The sequence below is a fragment of the Manacus vitellinus genome, unplaced genomic scaffold, assembly GCF_001715985.3.
Source record: "Manacus vitellinus isolate BGI_N305 unplaced genomic scaffold, ASM171598v3 scaffold_0_pilon, whole genome shotgun sequence".
Lineage (NCBI taxonomy): Eukaryota > Metazoa > Chordata > Aves > Passeriformes > Pipridae > Manacus > Manacus vitellinus.
Genome location: NW_021938789.1, coordinates 54,744,998 through 54,766,876, shown reverse-complemented (window position 1 = coordinate 54,766,876; position 21,879 = coordinate 54,744,998). Strand labels below are relative to the sequence as shown.

Below are 21,879 nucleotides of genomic sequence, written 5' to 3'. Positions count from 1 at the left end.
AACACCAGCTCCCCTCTGTTCCATGTGATGCAGAATTGTGTTTGCCTCTACTAAGCGTCCTTGCCCATCAGCCTGCTAGTTTTTGAATTTATAATATGTTACAGAGGAGGCAAAAGAGGAATTAACTTCTCTTTTATGTTTAATGTGTGGAAATGGTTAAAGGTGCAGAGTGTTTCTCTAAATGGTTACCCCCACCCCACATGTTGTCTCCTGAGATGTCCAGAGGCTGCTGATACCTCTTGGAGGCTTGGGAGAAACTTGTTCTTTATTGATCTGGATGAGCTTAAACCTGCCTTGGGAAATGCAGTGGTTACCTTTTCGATAGTCATTTGTGGAGGTGCTTACAGATGCCCTGCTGTGCTTGAAGCCTGAAGTGCTGGGGGTATTAAAACTGGTCAGTCCAGAAGCAGATGATCTGTCATATTCTGTCTGGGTTGACCAGCCCCTTAGTGCAGACACTTGGAGGCAGAAAACAACTACAGTGGTCCATTTTTTTTTCTTTTGCAATAAGGTGTAGATAAAAAAGACTGGATAACTTTCCTCAGTTAAGCTTCTTTCTTCAGAGAGCTGGCTGCAGACTGCTCTACATCGAGGGGCTTTATGAAGCTGGTGGTGTCATTGTTCCTCCCAAACCAGGGGGCAAGCAGTGGTTGCTTTTTTGTGATGAAGACAAATAACAGTTGAATTTTCAATTCCGCCTCAAGATTGTGATGTTCCTCTCCATTATAACCATTAATTCAAAGTGTGTGTCTGCTTCAGTAAGCTTGTTTTTTGGCCAGAAACATTTTACCTATGTGTACAGCTGCTTTTTGCCATAAGAACAGGCCAGGTCCCCAGGCTCTGAGGAGAGTGGTAGGTGTGTTATGCTGTTTTTGCTCTTGGTGTGGACTCCCTGCCTATGACTTTAACCTGATTATTTTCATATTTGTCTTTGATCTCCTCTGCTCTTTGCTCTTAAGTGTTTCTCTGTAAGGCAGCACACCTACTGCAGGCACCAGGGGTGCAGAAAGAAATTTGAAATGGTGGAAATCCTGGATGAGGCAGATTTAAACTCATGTGGTCCTTGAATATTCCCCTGTACAGCACTGCAGTTCTGGTCCTCAGTGAAAGAGCAGTAAAGCATGCTTAATGGAGCTTTCTAATACCATTTGAAATCACATAGGTGTTTAATTGTGTGTGTTGGTCTGGTCATTATTGTGAGCACTCACTCTCTAGGTGTACTTTACTGAAAAATGAAACGGGTCATTTAGTCATCCCCATCTCATCCCCCTAGGATCATGACACATGAAAATATTCCCAAATGGTGCCTAGATGGGGGAAATTCAGAAGAGGATCTTTAAAAACCCACCATGGTGTACTCCCACTGCACTTCAGCCCTGAAGTCACCTGTTGGATCACCGATGCTGCTTTTGGCAAGCGGCAGGGTTCAAACACAGCTCCTGGGACTGTCAATTTTCAGGTGCTGCAGGTCTGTCCTGAGCAAGTTTGGAGCCAGCAGAGAAAATCTGGGAGTGAGTGGCAAATCCCTTTGGGACCATGAGCTTGTCTGGCTGGGCATTTTGGGGTCCTGGGCTTGCTCAGTGGCTCCCACCCCCCAGTACCTGGGCAAAGGGAGGAGACAGCGTGAGAGCCTCCGTGCTGTTTCCAGTCAGGTGGAAGAGCTGTGATGGCCCAGGAGCAGCTGCTGGCACGGCTCCCACAGCACCAGGCCTGTTAGAGGATAATGTTGGCAGTGCCAGGCATCCTGAAGAAAAGGGAAGAGGGACAGATGAAAGGGAAGCTGCTCCAGGGGTGTAAGGGAGGGCAAAACCGGTGCATCCCTTCAGGGTTAATATGTAGAACTGAGTTAGAAAAATCCTTGTTCCTGTGTGATTCCCGTAGCAGGATTTCTGCACCTCTGTGGGCTGGGGGTGAGGGAGCAGAGGGTGATTGCTGAGAGGTTTTGCTCTTGGGCGTGACTTTAAAAATAGCATTGCTACAACAGGTGGGCACAATTATAGGATGGTTTCCCGAAATAGCAAAAGCAACTGTCCGTTTGCTTGGCAAGCAGTATAAAACTTCCTTCATTTTGGCTTTGCAGAATTCAGTTCTAAAATTCCCCACCCGAGCTGACCTGGGGGAGAGGAATTGAAATAGGGAGGTGAAAGGAGAGAATGGTCCAACAGCAGGCCTTTCCTTGTCTAACCTCACCACGTGTCAGAAAAATAAGCAACAATAAAGGGATAAAACTTGTCAAGAAAGATATGGTTTTGTCCCTTTTTTGTGTGTGTTTTCTTTCTTTAAAATTAACCAGACACAGATGTTTCTTCTGACTTGAAAGACCAGACTCCCAAGTTTTAACCTCCTCAGTAGGATGGTGACTGTGGCTTTCGTACAGGTAATTTGAACTCTGGTCTGTGTAAATGTCTGAGTTAATATACACTATCACAGTGACTTCCTCCTGTATCAGGACTGCTTCTCCACCAAATCTGCTTACAGGGACTCCTTCACTAATGTGCATACAGTTAGTACTAAATTCTGAACCTGACCTTGACAAATGTCAGTTTAATCAAAACGTTAGCTTATCAGAGCATCCGCAAATAAAATCTAATGTTAGCTGAATATTGTAATGCAGGAAATGTACTAATATTGCTTGCCAAATGCATTTAGACCAGATGTCTGATGTAAAAGTAATGTCAGTAAAGTAACAACTGTTTTGCCTTTTTTTTTAAATACAGTCTTCAGTTGTAACTATGTAAAAGGACAGATCAGGCTGTAGGGTCTCCTGAAACTGCAAAATAAAATTAGGAGTTGAGAAAACAAGACAGCTCTTGGCTTTCTCCTGGAATAGAAACTTTGGCATGTTTGTCCACCTGTCACCCAAACACAGGTTGCTGAATAGCTATTATTGAGCCTATTCACGTGCAATTACTATAACAGAGGTTTGGAGCAAAAGTCTGAAAGACTGGAATTTCTCCTTTTGAGAAAACAACAAAGCAAAGCTGTGATACCACAGCCAAGGTGTTATTGGAACAGTATAAAGTAGTTTGATCCTCAGAGATTGCTTTTGACACAATTCTTACTAATTTTTTATTTTTTAGCCAAGAATAAACTCTATCCTAAGTGTAGTCTTTGTATATGAGAACTTGTCATCTGGTCAAAGAATAACCAGTTTTGCCAGGTTTTGTTTTAGGCAACATGAGAAAACGCAATGACATTAAAACTTTTTTTTCTGCATGGTGTTTTACTGTTTACAAGCAAGATCTTGGCAAGCCCTTGCAGTCAGCATGCTTCAGTGACTCTCTAGTGCTGCAGACAGCAAGCAAAACTAAGCACGTTCAGCTGAGCATATGCTGGTACCTGCTCTGTTCCCACCGTGGGACTGGAGAGCTCATCAGGATGCCACAGCCAGCTTCAGCTGCTGTGACCTCAAAGGCAGGAAATGAAGCTAGGAGTCTTCAGGAGGGTTGAAATTTGTTAGTTTAACACAGCTGCTGGCTTTTGTTGTTTGGTTTTGGGGGTTTTTTCCCCTTCTCCTAATTCTTTATTTTTTCTTACAACTGTGTCTTTGCAGGATTTGCTCTCTAGAGCATGGAGTACACACCCCTCTGACCATGTTTTTATACCCATTTCCACATAGCATGAGCTAGTCTGTAAGGATTTCCCTCCTTCCCAACTTGCAGTTTTAGTTTTCTAGCAAATCATACATGGCTTTGCATAAATTCCTATGAAAATGCAGCTATATGATGCTTGGAAATCTAAGTGCATTGTCTAATGATAGTGCTGTCAGGTCTTCATTAGCACCAAGGGCCCTGTTGTGGGACAAACCCTTTTACAGAATATATGTCAACCAAGTCATCATGATTTTTAAGAGCAAAAAGTGTTGCAGCAATTGCTTATATTTTTCCTTTTTTTTTTTTTTAAATTTTATAAATAAAATTTTTACAGAAGTAGAATCTACTTTGGCAAGGAAAGATGATCGAGGTCTGCTTTCTTATATGGGGCCCCTTGTATTTTATTGTTTGGTCTTTCAATTTCTATACATGGAAAGAGAGATCTTCACATAACATGCAAAGGGGGTGGAAAAAATGAGCCCTTGAGGGAAGCTAGCTGTCACCTGGGCTTGTGTAAAACAATCAAAACCCATATGGATAGAAAATATGCTACTCTGAAAGTACAGCAGGTCCTTTGGATTGGTTTGAGGTTTTTTCATAGAGAAACTTTTAAAAAAAGAAGTTATATTCATAAATTGGAGACTTTCTCTGTTTGCTAAAATCATTATCTCTGGAATGTGAAAATAGAACAATAAAAAAAGAAAACCAAGGAAATCTTCACTTTTAGGACAGCACACCTGTTAGTTTTCTGAAGAAGAGCAGGGTGACATGCTGGAGATAAAAAGAGTAGAGATCAGTAGCTTTCTTCAAAGGCCACTATTACATTTTCATAAAAGAATTTCTTCCTTGGTGTGGTTAGTCAGAACACTTATCTGAACAGCCAGGTTGTCCTAGGTCTATCTTCTATATTTTTGGCATTTTTGGCTCTTAGATGAAATAGCCCTGTGGGTGAAATTGCCCTGTAGCTCTAATTTCTTTAACACAGGTCTGCTTGTTTGGTGCAGGCATACTTGGTAATATTTGCATGCCAAAAACAAGCTACCCAATTCCCAGGCTGTCTTGACAGACACAGACAGACACAGATCTCAGCTACAGTTCCACAAACATACCCATCCTGGCTTCCACGTGGTTTATCTTCCTCTTTTTTACTAGTAATAGTACTGCTTGTCATCATGTATTAACTCTCAAATCCAAGTCCACATTGACAGAGAAGGTTGGGAACAAAATTTAGCCACAGTGTAGCACATAAAACCTTTTAATCCGGTGTTTGAAGAATTACAGAAATCAAGCTGTCGGATGACTTGTGGTTCTACTCCATTAATTTTAATGAGGTTGAGTTTGCAAATCTGTTGCAGCAGCTTTTTAAGACAACAGTGTATTCAATAATATGTTTCCTTTAAATGTATGCATCCCTACTGATGATAATTAAAAAAAAAATAATTTCTTTTTATTATATCTGTGTTCCCTTCCGCTGAAGAGGGTAAAGAGGAAGGGAGACCTTGTGTCTGCAAATGGTTAGAGGCACATCCTGCAGAGATCTGCACAGCAAAAGATGTGCACTGCTTCACTATTTTATAGCAACAGGTGTGCTGGCTTAGCACTGAGTAACTCTCTCATGCTTTCTCCCCTTCAATTATACCTCTTCCTGGAGCTGGCAGCTGCAGCAGAGATCAGCCTCCTCCCTTGCTGTTCTGAGCCTCAGTAATTTGTTATTCCATATGGCTGAGGTCTGCAACCTGACCAGAAGCTCAGTGCCTTGCACAGGGGCGAGGGGAGCAAGAGGGGTGTGCATCCCCCTTTATGGTTTGAACTCCTGGCTGCCTTCCATACTCGGGAAGGGCCCAGCCCCTGCTCATGTCTTCACTCCTGAGTGAACAGCGCTCAGATTAACTCCTTTGTGACTCCAGTAGGAGCAGCTTCCCCGCAAAAAAGCCTGGGAGCTGCAGAGAGATCAGGGTATGGCAGTGAGTGACTGCCTTGGAGTTGGACTAACAGGAGCACTGTAGTCTCTGTCCCAGCTGATGTGGCCTTTCAGGGCTTTTTCTCCTTGTTTAAAGCTGTGTGTGTGCAGGGAGGATGTGAATTAGGGGCAGCACTCAAAGTAAATTCTGCAATGATATCTTTGAGCCTATTTGTGCTGTATCAATACCAGTTGTATTCTTTCCCCCCTTTCCCTCTTTTCTGTTTGTGTTTTGAAGAAGTTGGCATTTAATCACTGGAGGCTGAAGTAGTTGGACAAAAAGCATAGGTCGGCAAGGAGGAGACTTGGGAAGAGGAGACTTGTTTTTATTTCAAGTCCTTCTAAACTTCTCCAGCGGTTCTGCCCAACAGGAGAAAACATGTATATATACCTTGGGAAAATCTGGCACTGCATTAATTTAATTACAGAAAACATACAGAAAATATCCTGTTCTCCTGCTATTTTAAAATGCTGTAAATCATGTGGCTTCCTCTGATGTCATGTGTGTCATTGTTTAATATGAGGTAGAGGATGGGAAAGGTAGGTGATGTACTTTCTGTACAAATTAACTTCAGAAAAGGTAATGGTTTGACCTTCATCCATAGGAAAGGAAGAGATAGGAAAGCTGTGTTTTTAATGCTTGGAAAAGTAAGGAGGAATCATAAAGACAGGAAAAGGAAAATACATTTTAACACATGATCTCATTGTTGCTTTTTTCACTGGCTAATTTATTAGCCCAGCAAATGTTGACTGTGATGATTAAATAGTGCTTGACCTAGCTGCAAAAAGACTAGGTTTAACTGAAAAAGTGTAATTCTGAGAGACCCTAATGTTCAGAGAGCTTGGCTTTGACATGCTGTGAATCAGGGGATTTGTGATGTCCACCTGAATGTTGGGTAACTTTTTTTTTTAATGGCCTTTTCCAGTGGCATATGAGAATAGTTGTGTTGGAGGCAAGAAAGGGTCTGCTCAGCTGAGGGAGATGCAGCTTGTCCTGCTGGAATCTCAGTGAAATTGTTCATAGAAATGGAGACATCAGATTAAGTCTTTGAAACCTCCTTCTGACTCTAACGGGCAGCCTTAATTGCAGTAGGGAGGGTTGGGGGTTTTTTAAGTGTATGTTCAGTAAAGGTTTCTGGGACCTGACTTCTCATGCATTAATACCATTAGCAGGCAAAAATGGTGGCTTAATTTCTCTCTTAGGCATATGCAGAAAGAAAGAGCAAGGGAAACCTGCTCCTTTGGTTTTTAGTTAATCTGTGATTTTAGGAATAGAGAGTGAGTTTTCTGTGTGGCATACATTTGTATCAATTTTAAACATGGATCTAGACCTCAGACCTGGCTTATGTGTAGTATCCTGATGTTCTTGGACTTCAGGACACTTAAGTAAATATCTAAATGCTTCTGTAATAGCAAAGTGCTGGAAGAGTAAAGATGCCCTGGTGTCCTGGAAGAACCTGTTTCTCTTGTCAAGAAAATGTTGGGATTTGTTTTGTGTTTTGTTTTTTTTTTTCAGTTGGTAATTTAGTTTGCAATTCAGCCTTTTAATGAAGCAGTTGTCTCCAAAACATCTTAATCTGAGTGATAGTTATGTCTGTATAGGCTTGTTGTGTATAAATGCTCCTGTTCTTCTGCATGCCCAGGTGTTGGGGCCATGGCAGGAGTCTCAGGGAGAGAGGATGGTAGCTTTGGCTTGCTTTTCCTGGCTTTTATTGGGTTTTTTTGGCACTCTCCCTTGAAGGCAGGCTATCCAGGGGGGATTTCTTCCAGTCCTGCTCAGCCAAGGAGTTGGGAAACAGAGTTGCCAAAGAGCGAAGATATGAAGAGAAATAGCTTTTTTATTTCTCTTCCAGTACTTTGTGCATGGATCTCCCTCTCCCAGCCCTTGCCTCTCCTCTTCTCCCTGTCACCCAGAAATCTCTAGCTTTTAATCCTCCGGTTAGCTTGGACTTTGCTGTGAGGCATTCAAGGATAGAAGCTGAGGCACTGGAAAAAGAGTTGATTCTTTTATCTTAGTGTATCTGGTATCATGTTCATATTCCCAGTTTAAAAGAGACCTTTGTTTCTCTGCTGATGAGAAGGCTTCTGAAGTGTGGTGAGACTAGTAGCTTCTGATGTTTCTCTGATCCCACAGTAGCATACAGTTGCAGCTCAATTGCTGCTCAGTTGGTTCTTCTGAACTACGTAGTTTTGTTTAAATTGCGCACTTTGTAAACTGACTTGAAGAGTTAATAACCCTTTTAATAGTGACTTGTAAGAACATAGTCCAGGTTAAAAATAAAATTACAGCTGTTGGGACCAGACCGAGTTCAAGGCCTGTTAGTATTGTCTTGAGAAAAAAAATACCTGTTCTTATTAACAAGGGTTTGAGTTATGGGCCATTATGTGATCAGCGGGATCGTGTCAGCCCTGTAACGCGCTCACTTCCCAGCACTTCTTCGTGCGAGTAAAACTGGAACACAGAACTGTGGTTTGTCCTTGGCTCTTCTTCGCTGGCCCTCTGTGCAGACAAGCTCCCATCTGGCAGCCCAGGTATCCAGCACGATCGCTGTGAATCCGAGCTATGCAGCAACCGGATGTAAGGAAGAGCTCTTGCTTAGACATGTGCCCCTAGATTTGACTACCTTGTTTTTAAGACAGATGTGAATGTGCCGTAGGGGAGGAAGAATGTGGGATTTTTTTTTTCCCCTATGTAGCCTTCAGAACTGAGTCTCTAACACTGTGGCTTTTCTCTGTTTCTCCCTTTCCAGTCCTTCCTCCAGTGCTGGTTCCAAGGCACAGCGAGTACAACCCCCAGCACAGCCTCTTGGCGCAATTCCGCAACCTGGGACAGAACGAGCCCCACATGCCGCACAACGCTACTTTCCCGGACTCTTTTCAGCAACCCAATAGCCACCCGTTCCCCCACTCGCCCAACAGCAGCTATCCAAACTCTCCTGGAAGCAGCAGTAGCACCTATCCACATTCTCCAGCCAGCTCAGACCCAGGAAGTCCTTTCCAGATGCCAGGTACAGTCAACTTTTGTTCCCCTTGAGAAGGGAGAAGGTGGTTGGACATCACTGGTATCATGGCTTTTTTGCTTATCAATACCAAATTATCAGCTAACTCTTGTGTTCAATAGCAAGCTGAGAGATGTAAGGTAATAAAGACTGTATAATCTCTGTCTGGTAATAATATTGATGGTTTTGATATTATGCCTCTTTCAAACACAGTCAAACCACTACAGTAAAACTCTTGTGGGGTGGGGAGAGGGATTCAAAATGTTTTGGGGAGCAGTTCAGCAGTTTAGCCCACAAAGCTTAGTGTGTTTAATGCACCAGAAGTGTAATGCTAGAGATCACTTGCTTAAGAGAGAGATCATCATACCTTCAGCACAAAGCTTTAGTTCTGCAGAAAAAGGATATTTCCCAAGGTGATCATTGCTACTTGATAACAATTTCTTCACACAGTGATGTAATTTCAAGATGCAAGTATACTTCAGCTGAAAAACAAGCCCTTAAAAGAAATCTTCAGGCTGTTTTGCTAGCTAAACTCAGAGAAATAACAACCTTTCTTTGTTCACTGGTGTCTGTAGAAAATTCTGTGAAACTGTCTTTTTTTGGTCTTTACGTGGGGGTTGATAAAAATACTGCAGATGCAGTTTGTGGCAGATTTCTTGATTTAAATGCTGGGGGAAGGTCTCAGTACAAATGCTTACTGATGTTGTTTGCCTGTTTTCTTCAGGGGCTGAGGGAGGGCATGTGTAAACAAAGCAGCAGACTTGTGAAAATCTGTTTCCTGTTACATGACATTAACTTCCATGGATTTCTGATGTTGATAGTAGCTTCTCTTTCAAATTTCCCTCTCCCGAGTGAAGACTACTGAATTTGCAGAGGCTGAAAGAAAGGAGTTTGTATTGGCTTTTCTAAAAAATGTGAGAAATTGCCATGAAAAGAGCTGTCTTTTTTTTTTTTTTTAATTATTATTATTTTTTAATATGATTGGTGTGGTTGGGGCTCTTCCAGCAGAGATAAAGACCTAACAAGGTCTTCCTGAATGCTGGCCTGTGGAAGTTCACTTGATCTTTGAGGGTCTGTTCTGTCCACATGCCCATAATATCAGCAGCTGCAGTGAAGAAATTGAATTAGAGGAGAGGTCAGGACACTGATGTCCTTGATGTCCGTCAAGGATGGATACAGTTGTCTGCCTTGCATTAATGAGGAAAGTGGCTGACTTTTGGAAAATACAAAAAAAAAAAAAAAAGAGAAGGAAAGCAGTTATCCAGAGATCTTGAAAACTTTCTAGATACTAGCTAATTTGTTGCCTGTGGCCTTAGAATCTTGTGCATCACTCACATTATGTTTGCACACACACAAACCATTAAGGCTTAGTAAAACATGAGACTCAAAATCAAGTGCAGTCTGTTAAGCTTTTAATGCAGCCCTGTTGTCATCTCTGTCCTTCTTGGCTGCTTTCTCATCCAACTGAGGGTATTCAAGCAAGGGAATTAGCAAAGTACCTGCCAGCATTAGATGTAAAGCTCTCAACAAAATACCTTCTAAACAATAAGTAGTTAATAAATTTCATGAACATTTCTTTCTTAAAAAATACATTAAAAAAAACCCAAACAAAACCACTACTCCACAAAAACCCCCCCAAAACTTACAAAGCATTCTCCTGCCTTTTGTTGATGCTAATTTAGTTTTCAGAGTTTTGGAGACCCCTGTGATTATTTGCTGTGGTGGTTTGCAATCCATACTCTCAGTAATGGAAGTAAATGTGGGATGAGCAGCAGCCGTGTTCACCAGATAGCACAGTGGTAACCTAATCTCAGCTTCTGCAGCACAAGCAAGGGTTTCTCTCTCTTGCATATACCTCTGTGCAGTTGATTTGGAGGAGAGAGTCTCCTGGTGTATTGGGAAATGGTGACATTGGCAGCTTCTTGTAGCTTCTAAGAAACCTTTTGGGAAGCTTTCCCAGAAGTGGGATATGCAGCTGAAGGGCAGTGTTGAGTACCTGGCTGGGATGCTTCAAATAGGGCTGATGGCAGTATGTTAGTGAGTACAGGCATTGTACATGGGTTAGGTTTGTGCTAGTGATTCAGTTCTGAATGGGACCGTGCAGAGACACTGATAAATAAATCCCAGACCCAGACAGCTGCTTCTGTAGAATTTGGGTTCCGGAACACTTTCTACTCTTCCCAGTCTAGGGAAACAGAGCTAATACTCTGAACTGACAATGATAAGGTCCTGGATATATCTGGGATGTTTGCATATTTTGCTGGTGGAATTGTGTTGGAAACAGAACAGTTCATACTGAAAGTTTTCTGCTCCAACTTCTGTTCACATTTACCATAATTGATATCTACTTGTGGCTGGGTCCTGAGACCTCTTTGTGCCTTAATGTCTGTATGACACTTTCAACCTGCAAAATCATGGGCTGGAAACACAGCTGAGCTTTCTTTTGTGGCTTTAAGTGGGGATGAAGTGGCTTGTTTTTACCACAGTTGTGATTAATATGCACAGTAATTCTTTGCTTTCCTGATTCAAAGTCCGTGATTGCTTTTTCAGATTTCTGGTGGGTGGAAGTTTATAGCTGAGTCAGGCTGGAAGCATTTCCAGGCTAAAACTGTTTATGTGGATATGTAGATATTCTTTGAAGAGAGGAAAGGACTCGAGTATCTCTGCCTTTTCTATATTTAGCTGATACTCCCCCTCCTGCTTACCTGCCTCCGGAAGATCAGATGACACACGATACCTCGCAGCCGATGGATACCAACATGATGGCACCTGCAATTCCCCCTGACATACACAGAGGAGGTAAAAACACTTCTCCCTTCTTGTTTGCTGCTTCGCTTCTTAAGAGTGAAGAACCTTCAGAGCTTACCAGTGATAACTGAGTTTTGTAATTTTGGATGGACGTTGTTCATGGAAATTTTTATCTGTAGAAAAGAAAAAACCCAGCCATGTAATTTTTTTTTTTATGTTGTTGTAAGGGATGAAATAATGAAGCTGGAGATTATTTATAAATGTAAATATTTATTTATGACAGGAAGCTATCCCATGACTCTTTAAAAATGTAAAATATATGGGGTTTATTACTTTCTTACTCCCAACCAACTCAACAGCTAAAGTAATATTATGTTTTCTATTGGGAACTTCCACTAATCTCTGAACAGAAAGAATTCCTATGATACTGCACGTTTCTGCACGTGATACTGAGCTTACACGTGGGCAAGGAAGGGAATCTCTTTTTTTCCTATGATTACATTGATTTATTGGAACAATGCAGTTGATGCTATATAAAGCCTGCTGAATTCTGGATGACAGTAGATATAGTCAAGGATAGCTCTCCAAGCAGAGACTTGATCAGAGGATGGATGCTAATACTGTCAGTTTTGTAAATGCCCAGAGACATGTTACATGGGCAACTGGAATATCTGTATTTTTTCCTCTGAGGGAGTACATCTTATAAAATTGTGCTTTTTTGTTATGTTTTTGTCCTGAATTCTAAACTTCAGTCCTTGAAGAGTATGCTCTGCTTTTAATAAGTTACCCTTCTCCTGCTTATAAGGGCGTTTGAATTTTTTTGCATTTCGTTTTGTTCCACTCTCTCTTCCCATTTTTCTTTCATCTTTGAGTCATGCAGTGATAACTCTTGGTTCAGAATGCAGAGTTGTCTGCCCTAGGTGTGGCATTGCTACAGACTTTAAAAATCTGTACTTTAAAAAAAAAAAACCCTCTTGCTTTATGTACTGTGACACAGACATCTTTTTACACATTGCTCTTTAAAGCCTTCGCAGCCAGCCGTGACTGCTGAGTAAAGGATTTAGTGCATTCATCACATTGTGAGAAATGGCCCCTTTAGAGAACACATGAGCTTACACAGTTGTGGCCCATGCCAAGAAAGAGCAGCAAGCTGGAATGCTGTGCCAGAATGATTATCAAGATCACAAGCATATGAACAATTTAACTGTGGTGTTTTGGAATTTTTTTTTTTTTTTTTTTTTTTTTTTTTTTTGGTACTTGTTTTGCTGCTCCTCTTAATGTCTGATTTCAGGAAGTATATTTGCCCTCTTAGAACAATTTGGATAGCTTTTGTGTTAACCTATTTACTCTCTGCTTGGAATAAGCTTTACACGTGATAAACCTCATCTGTAGCATTTCCACTTTTTGCTGATCCAGTACACTCTGTGTGTGTATGAATAGTTTTTCAGGAATTTGGGGTCTAACTGCAAACCTTTGCATATGTGTCCCCCTCCCAGTATGCACAAGTACCATGGAATTCCTCCATTACATGAGAGTTGATAAAGAGAAAAGGGTTTACATTTTTCTTCTTGCTTTTCAGCATTCAACCATTTCAAAATAAAAATTGTGTCTATTAGCATTATCCCCTCCTAGTAGTTTAGTAGAATGGATCTTCATCTCTGTCCCTTCATTAAAAAAAACCACCAGCCTTTTTTATGCCTTCTCATGTTTATTATTCATATATGTAAGCTGTGACTGTAGTACTCTAAAAAAAAAATCTGCTGCAGGTTGTGAAGGAAGAGTTTTTGCTGTGAACTTACTGCACCATTTTTTGCTGCAAACTTTTTAGGAGCTTGTTCTTTATGGTGATTTGTTAGTCTTAAGAGATTTGATTTAACAAGCTGCATCCTGTCAATGAAATTGGGTAATTTCCATTGTTGGCCCATGCTGGGAATAGAGAGACTAAACGCACCTGCTCTGTATGACTTAAAGCAAATGTGAGGAAGTCAGTATGAAATCTGTGTGAGAGAGATATGATTAATTCTGTAAGAATGGCCAGCTGGCAAGATTTCTTCCTGACTTTGAGAACTGGGGCAAAGCTGCAGCTTTGATAATCACTGGCACCCTTATGGGAATTAAAAGTGTAGTAACCTCTTACTAATAATACATGACTGATTTTTATTCTTTTTTATTGTGGTGGGGTTTTTTTTGTTGGGTTTTTTTTTTCAGTGATGTGAAGGGATAGAAAGTGCTAGAATGTCGAGAAAGATAAGCTTAAAACCAGTGTTTCAAGCAAGTTATTAGCAGTAAACACTGCACTCAGAAGTTTTGCACAGTGATGTAGGATGTGTTATCCTGCTTTTGATTATTTTGCCACCTTTTGTATCTATGATGTACTGCTGGTTTTTGAGGGGGACTTCTGTTTTTTTTTTTTGTTTTGCATGTAACAGAAACTCACAGAGATGTGATCTGTGAACAGAGGAAGATATGAACACTGATCGTAGTTGGCTAACTTTTGTAAAAACTTGGAGCTGGGAGAAGGAAATCTCTGGCCAGAAATACAAGTTTTCCCATAATACCAGTCTGATTTTCATTTTAGCACTTTTACCTGTAGTTGGTATCTGCAAAGTTGGTATCTTAGCAGCAAGTCCAACTTTGCTGGGCTTAGTAGTGATATAGTATCCTTCGTTCAAAAGCAACCACATCTCTTCACTAGTCTCATTTTATTTGGAGGCATTTCTCTAATTTGTAGCTGTATTTGGCACCTTAAAGAATGTGCACTGGGTAGAGATATCTGAAGAAGCCCATGCTGTTGTTGGACACCCACTGGGAAACTTTTCGGTAAGGACCTTTGGTATCATCTGGAGAAATTGTTCCCCGTGCACAGTCACAAGTGTTGCTTCAAGACCTCCACGTGAAATGACCCAGTAATTTCCTGCACAATTCCCAACTTCAGTTAGGAGCTGCTGAGGAGGAGCTTCTTGTTACTAGTGTCTGAAAAAACCCCATTCTGAGGAATCCTTGCTATCATTCAACAAGTAATTCTTTTGGTGATGAACAGTTGGGATTTTGCATTTGATAGCAGTTGATGAATGAAAAGTCCTCATTAAATAATATCTTCTTCCATTTCATCTGCTCTCCAGCCCAGTGTAACTGCCAGGATCCTGTGTGTTATGCCCTGCTCAGCCTCCAATCCCAAACAGTATCTGTTCATATTGCAGATGTGCTTTATGCATGTTCTGCAGACAAATACCAACCTCTCTTACATTTTTGAAGTTTCCTAGCATTCCCCCAAAAAGCCCAGGAGAAAGATTTGGGCACACTCTGAGTGCTGAAAGATTGACCTGCTGACTGTATATTTAAGCTGCCTTGTTATGCTTCTTTATACCCGAAGTTAGAAATGGTCTTTGGTGCAATTGTGTGATGCTGTTTCTCCCTGTTACTATACAGCTTTGCAGTAAGCAAAGAGGGGACTTTTCATTTATTAGTAGAGTATAAAATGAACTGAATTAGAAGTTCATCTACTAAATTGGAAAGAAAGCTGGGCTGTAAGTTGCAGCATTTCTCTGCTGTGTGGAATTACACCATAGCATGTTGCAAGAAGATAGGACAGGGATAGTGGGGCACTGCTTGGTATGTGCCCAGGAGCTTCCTGCACTTTTCTGCTCACATCTAGTACCAGCCTTTGTCCCTTTTCAGTCTTGAGTTGAAATTATTCTACTATATGCACGTGGCTATGAAAAGTTCAAAAGCGACTGAAGATAGAGGAGCCCTCATTTAGCTGCAGTTGCTTATCCAGCTCATCTTTCAGTGATCTTCAGCCAAAATCTGCAGGGTGATGACTCTTTACACCTCAAGCCTGTATTCCAGCACTGTTAGACTGTAACATTTCCATTGTTGCTGTACAGATGTCCAGGCAGTTGCTTACGAGGAGCCGAAGCACTGGTGCTCCATCGTCTACTATGAGCTGAACAACCGCGTCGGGGAGGCATTCCACGCTTCTTCCACCAGCATCCTGGTGGATGGCTTCACTGATCCTTCCAACAACAAGAACAGGTTTTGCCTGGGGCTGCTCTCCAACGTTAACCGCAACTCCACCATCGAGAACACCAGGCGGCACATTGGCAAAGGTGGGTGAGCTTTGGATCTTCGCTTTGGTCCATTTTGGAGTAGGGCAGGGGGGCATTCCCCTTAGTCAGGACAACCTGGGCCACTTGTCTCCAGAGCAAGCTGGTCTTCCCTAGTATGTGGGATTAGTACTTGTGTCAGTAAACATATAATTTTCTGGCCTAGCCTTATAAACAAACTATTGTTCTTACCTGGTGTGTAATTACAGGAAGCTTTTACCCTTAATCAATTTTATAATTGCCTGAAGGCTATCAAAATCTTAATTAGAGAGGGTAAGGCAGTTTGTGTAATGAAATGTCTTGATTTATCTTGATTATTGGTGTATATGGAAGTGCAAACTGTGGTTCTTGGCACCAAATTTTTTAGCTATCCTTAGTTCCAACATAAATTAGCTATCCTAACATGTTTTGGGAGACAACCTCCTAGAACAGTTTATTCCAAATGCATTTTTCACAGGCTGGTGATTCTTTCAGTGAGAATTTTGTTCTTCCCTTCTATGGTTGTGACAGTGTCTTGCAAAAGAGAAAAGCTTCTGTTTTATGCCTGACTAATACAGTCCTCTTTCCTGAGAACTCACCTGTCATGCAAATGACAGGCAAAACTGAAATTGCCCCCTGCCATTCCTGCCAGGCAAATTTTTTAGGTATTTATGTTATTAGTAAACTCTAAATTTTCTGAGACAGTTGAGGGTTCAGCATGCCCAAACAGTGGGTTGGATGTTGTAAGTGCCAATTCATGAAGTATCTTCTTCTCCCTCAGAGGAGGAAGGAACTGAAACTGAAGAGAACAGTCAGGTCCTTTCCTTGAGTCTGAGCTCTCAGTGTGTAGAGCTTTCCTCTAGAGGAGAACTGGTGCAGCTCTCAGCAGTGCACCACACCTGTGCTCTCCCACTCAAGTGCTAATACTTCTCCCTTCTTTTCCTCCCCATCCATCTTACCGAGTATCAGGGTATTTATTTAACACCTCATTCATTTTTTTTTTCCTGTTAAAAGTAACCCAGCTGCAAGCAGAGTTCTGCTGAAGCACTTAACTGCGTCCGTACCGCAGCAGGGTGTGGAAGAGACACGGATGCTGTTGAATGAGTCAATGTGTACAAGTGATGATGATGTAGAGCAGTTTGAGGAAGGAGGAGTAAATCCCAGACTTGAAGACATAGCCATAAATGTTTTTGCAGATCAGGTGGGAGTATATGTGTACCCACACAGGTACACACATAATCAGCAGCAAAATCTTCCATGACAGAGCACAGTCAAGGCTTTCTTACCAGTGTGCAGTTGAGTGTTTTAATTCTGTGTGTTCACCTCTGTGATTTGTGACATTGTGGGAGGTGAAAGGTATAAATAGCAAATAAACCGTTTTTAAACACAGAAGGTGAATTTTCTTGCTTTCTCAAAGCCTTTGGCATTGACTCCTATGGACACAAAGGTCCTCTGTATGTTGCTTTTCTGGGGCTTTGCTGCCATTGATAACAGGTGAGGGAGCAGGCACTAGAAGGGGAAAGGACTGTAAAATTGGTGTGTATCCTCATTTGGCAGATATGTCTGAGGAATATAAAGGGCATTTTCCTTTTCCTTCTAGCTTTCTGGAATTAAAGCTAGCTGACAAAACTCCTGCTACCCAAATTATCATTAAAGACTTTTCCAGAGAATCCAGCTTGGGGCTGCTTTAGTATCTACATATTATGCAATAATTTGGTTTCTGCTCTCTCTGCTTGCATTCCCAATTATTGTTCTACATAAATATAATGAGAAAAAGTTCAAGCCATCCAATGTAGTGCATCCAGTGCAGTGCATCAGAACTACAGTGCTTGCTAGTTTATTGTTGAATATACAACATGTTGATTCCTCTTTTATATACATACATAAAATACCCTCCTTCCAAATCTCCTGCTGATGAAACAGAAGAGTAAAAATCAAGTTTAAAGACAGATAATGTTTGATATGGAGTTAATGTTTACCTCTTTAAGCAGAAACCCTATCTCTGTGGAGAAAGAGCATGCAAAACAGATGCACAGTGTGAATTTATCTAAACAACCTTCTCCTCCCAGGTGTCCATCTCTATTATGTTGGTGGGGAAGTGTATGCTGAGTGTCTCAGTGACAGCAGTATTTTTGTGCAAAGTCGGAACTGCAACTACCATCATGGGTTCCATCCTACCACCGTCTGCAAAATCCCCAGTGGCTGCAGTTTGAAGATTTTCAATAATCAAGAGTTTGCTCAGCTTTTGGCTCAGTCCGTGAACCACGGCTTTGAGACAGTTTACGAGCTTACTAAGATGTGCACCCTCCGTATGAGTTTTGTAAAGGTATGTGAAAATTTCCTTGAGATTATTTCATAAGCAGAATAAATTATTGCTTTGTAATGTGGTGGCTTTGAATGGTCCAGTAACTCCCTCCATCAACCTGTTAAAAGCTGCTGAATTTTACGTATGGAAAGCTCTTTAAGTGTAAGACAGATCTTAGAGAAATGAAGTTGTATTTGTGGAGAGAAATCCATCTGACACACATACTCTGAAAGCTTGGGGTGACTTGAAGAAGGTGTTTCTTCCCATAAGTCCTCTAAATATTGATCAGCAGCTCCCAGATTGGGAGCTGCAGTAATTGTTTGGAATAATAAGCTTTCTATTGTAGGAGGGCATGCAAGGTCACGATTTGTGCTGATATAAAAGGGCTGGTCATACACATGGAAGTAATTGAATTAAGGTGGTAATATGCTGAAGTGCTCTTCATGATAGGAGGATGGAAACTTTCAGATGTGTTAAGACATCTGATTCCTAAAATGGAATAGGTTGTTTATAGCTCAGCATCCTACAGAGCTGTACGGCGGTGCTGCCTGAACAGTCAAACAGAACCTCCTGTGTATGGGGTGTTGCACTGCACAGTGTTCAGAGCTGCTGCCACCTGTGTTGGGAGCTGGGTAATCCCTTCATTAGGGGTTGATACAGAGCAGAGCAAATTGTATCTGTGGATGTCATAGCCTTGTCTCCAGACCTGCCCCCAAAATTACTTACAAAACAATTTTGAATGCTGTTTAAATATCTCTTTTTATCTTTGGTAATTACTGTAACTGAATCAGGTATGAGCTGAAACAAAACCTACTTGTCTTAACTTGAGAAACACATGGGCAATGACCAATGCCCTCTTTCTCCAAGGAGGAGCGTTTCTGACTTCACCACTCAGTTTACTATGTCCATCCAGAGAATGACACTTTGGTTCTTGTCAGACAGATGCCTCATCCCCACTTCCACATCACTCTTAGACCTCATCTTTTAATTTGGTGATCTGTTTGGCAGCATTTCCCCCCAATTTGTTCTGGTTTTGGTCTTGGCAGAGAAGACTTTATTACCCCCATTTTCAGAGCCTTTCCTAGGACCTGAGGCAGCTGGCAGTGATCTATGGTGAAATTTTGCACTGCCACAGATTATGTCTTTAAGACTTTAAAGACTTCCATTCCAGGAGATCAAGAGATCTCAAAACGATACTTTCACCACATTTATTACTTTTTTTAGCTTTTGATTTGTTTGCTGAACTGTGATAAAAGTTGATGGATCGAGGATGTTATGCTACCCTGCTGATAATGACACTTGAAAGATAATTTGTTAAGAAAGAAAGATGCTTCTCACGTATTTAATATTATAAAATAAGGTGATTTTTTTTTTCTTTCCCCACTTATGATTCTGTTTCCAGGGTTGGGGAGCTGAGTATCATCGCCAGGATGTAACGAGCACTCCATGCTGGATAGAGATACATCTTCATGGTCCCCTCCAGTGGCTGGATAAAGTACTTACTCAGATGGGCTCTCCTCATAATCCTATTTCTTCAGTGTCTTAAAAGGTCCCAAACTCCTGCATTTTGGAAGCAGTTGAGCCTTGCATGTACTTGAAAGACGTATGAGTCAGACACACACACACATTTATTTTTTCTCCCCTGAACTGGCAACAGCTGAATAAGAGCCATGAAAATACTTGACTTCTGTGACCAACTGTTGGATTCAGAAAACAAGATAAATAAACCCCTTTGACATACTGTTGGTATAAAGAATGTTAGTTTACCTTGTAACTTACTGTGGCAAAGTTGACTTGCTGGCCTTAGTACAACAGGGACGACCGAGCCGGGATCACAGCCCGTGGGACCGAGTTCCCGAAGGATCTTCCTTTAGCTGGCGCTCTTGAGGTTCTCCTTCCTTACATCCATGTTTTCCCCTGTGTCCTCTGGAGCTAAGGGCCGCTGTTGGTGAAGCCTGCTCTTTGCAGGCTCTCCTCAGGACTTCTTAAAAAACATTTGTCTGAATTGATGGTTGCTGTTCTCTTTAAAAGTAAAATTCATAAGGCTTAATCTCAATAACTGTGTACTATCTTTGAAACTGTGTCCTGACCATACTGCTGTAAGAATGTCAGGTATGTTTTTGCTAAGTGTATGTATGGTGTATTTGAAAGTTTAGAAATAATTTAGATTTAGACCGTAAAGGAATTAGGAATATTTGAATGGGGGGAGGTGGGAGTGGGAGGGGAAAATGACAACCGAAATGTAGAATATATTGTAAACATAGCGTGCTAGTTTAAACTGAGGTCTGAATTTTGCTGTGCATTTTGTTTTTATAGTGGCTTCATCTTGTTAATTCTGACTATTTTTGCCTCTTCGTTTTCCCCCAAAACAACTGCAAAGTTTCTTTTACCCATGAAGAGGACAAAATTATTAATTGCTGCAGTTTGAAGGCTGCAGCTTTGTGTATTTCAAGACAAAATTGTACAGAATGCTCTTTAACTATTGAGCAGTTTTATACAGTTTATGTAACAGAAGTAGGCTTTTAATTTTGTAAGAGAACCTTGTTTTGCCAAATCTAGTAACTGTTAATTGTTTGGAGGACTTCAGTATCACCATGTGGGTCTATTTCAAACTTTAAAAATATATATATATTTTTAATTTTTATTTTTTTTTACTGCTTGGTTTATTTTCTTCTCTTTGATCTTTTATATTCACATAAGCTGTAGTACTTTTAAGTATCTTTATTCCAAAACTAGTGGGTCCTCTTTACTGGAAGTTTTGAATAAAACCTGTTGTTACTGCTTACATTTGATTAAAACCTTGTCTTGTCCACTTCTTAGTAGACTCTTAACAAACCAGATAAAAATATAGTCTTGAGGAGGAACAACTGAAAATGAAGATATGCTGAGCTGAGCTTTCTCCACGCTTCTGCTTTTGCTCTGGGGAGGGGTGAGGGAAGGACTGTCCCACTGCAGCTGGAAAGTGTCTGTCAGGTGCTGGGATTATGGAGTTGGAGAGACTGGGGGTTGACCAGAGTTCCAGTGCCTGTGCCTGCCTAAAGTGGACCATGGAGCACTTGCAGGAGCATGAGGGAAAGCTGAGCAGCAGAGATTAATGTGTGTTCAGCCAGACGTACCTGTGTGTGTCACCATAAAGAGTAATAGCCCTTTTTGAAGAATGAGGCAATCCCTCTTTCTTTCTTTCTTTCTTTCTCTTTCTTTCTTTCTCTTTCTTTCTTTCTCTTTCTTTCTTTCTCTCTTTCTCTCTTTCTCTCTTTCTCTCTTTCTCTCTTTCTCTCTTTCTCTCTTTCTCTCTTTCTCTCTTTCTCTCTCTTTCTCTTTCTCTTTCTCTCTTTCTCTCTTTCTCTCTTTCTCTCTTTCTCTCTTTTTCTCTCTTTCTCTCTTTCTCTCTTTCTCTCTTTCTCTCCTTCTCTCCTTCTCTCTCTCCTTCTTCCTCTCTTTCTCTCAACTTAGTATACATTTTTAAAATTCACATTTCTTCCCCTGCTAAGAGGAAAAAAAATCCATGGTGTTTGAGTTCCCGATTAAGGAGGATTTGGTTAGTGACTTTTTTGTATTTTTAAATTCCAAGAACAGCTACTTTGTTTTTTTAGATTCAGTTTAACATATCTTTTTCGTAACGAGTCAGTCATAGCACAAATGTAACTCTTTAAAATAAAGAAAATTTAAAGATGACCAAAAAGCAAAAGAATGCCTTTTGCTGCTCAGTCACTGTCTCTGTCTTTTCTGTGCTCAGCCCCTGCTACATTGACTCCCAACCAGTTTCATTCCTTTTGTTGGAATGCAGCTGTGCTGTGAGGTAGTGACTTCTTTTAATTAGTGCCGTAACCATCCATCATGCAAGTCTCAAGAGCGTTTCTATTTGGATGTTTTCATGTTTGGATGATCCTGTGCAAGTTTTGGTGAACTTTGAAATAGCTTTGGAATAAGAAAAGACTGTTTTATGTTCTGACTGCTTTGAATGTTACTGTCTTTTGTGTTTTGGGCTGTAATGCCTCTGTGTTTTTCCTAAAAGGAGATTAAAATTAAAAAATACTCTCTCTGCAGTACCTCAGAAATTTTCAATGGTAATCTGAATTAACTGGGACCAGCAAGATCCCAGTTTTTGTAAGTTCTTAAAAATTGTTGTCAATTTTTCTATTTTATTGATACTGTTGAAATGGTGCATACATAATATTTTCTTTATCTG

General features: G+C 40.9%; 1 protein-coding gene across 1 annotated transcript in view; it reads left to right on the top strand.

The window, feature by feature from the left end:
- Nucleotides 1–20,488, top strand: part of SMAD1 (SMAD family member 1) — a 28,887-nt gene extending 8,399 nt beyond the window's left edge. The window contains exons 3-7 of the mRNA XM_008919541.3: nucleotides 8,304–8,561; nucleotides 11,235–11,351; nucleotides 15,188–15,409; nucleotides 17,455–17,711; nucleotides 19,093–20,488. Coding sequence (XP_008917789.1) covers nucleotides 8,304–8,561; nucleotides 11,235–11,351; nucleotides 15,188–15,409; nucleotides 17,455–17,711; nucleotides 19,093–19,236 — 998 coding nt within the window. The 3' untranslated portion in view covers nucleotides 19,237–20,488. The remainder of the gene's footprint in view (nucleotides 1–8,303; nucleotides 8,562–11,234; nucleotides 11,352–15,187; nucleotides 15,410–17,454; nucleotides 17,712–19,092) is intronic.
- The last annotated feature ends 1,391 nt before the right edge of the window (nucleotides 20,489–21,879 follow it).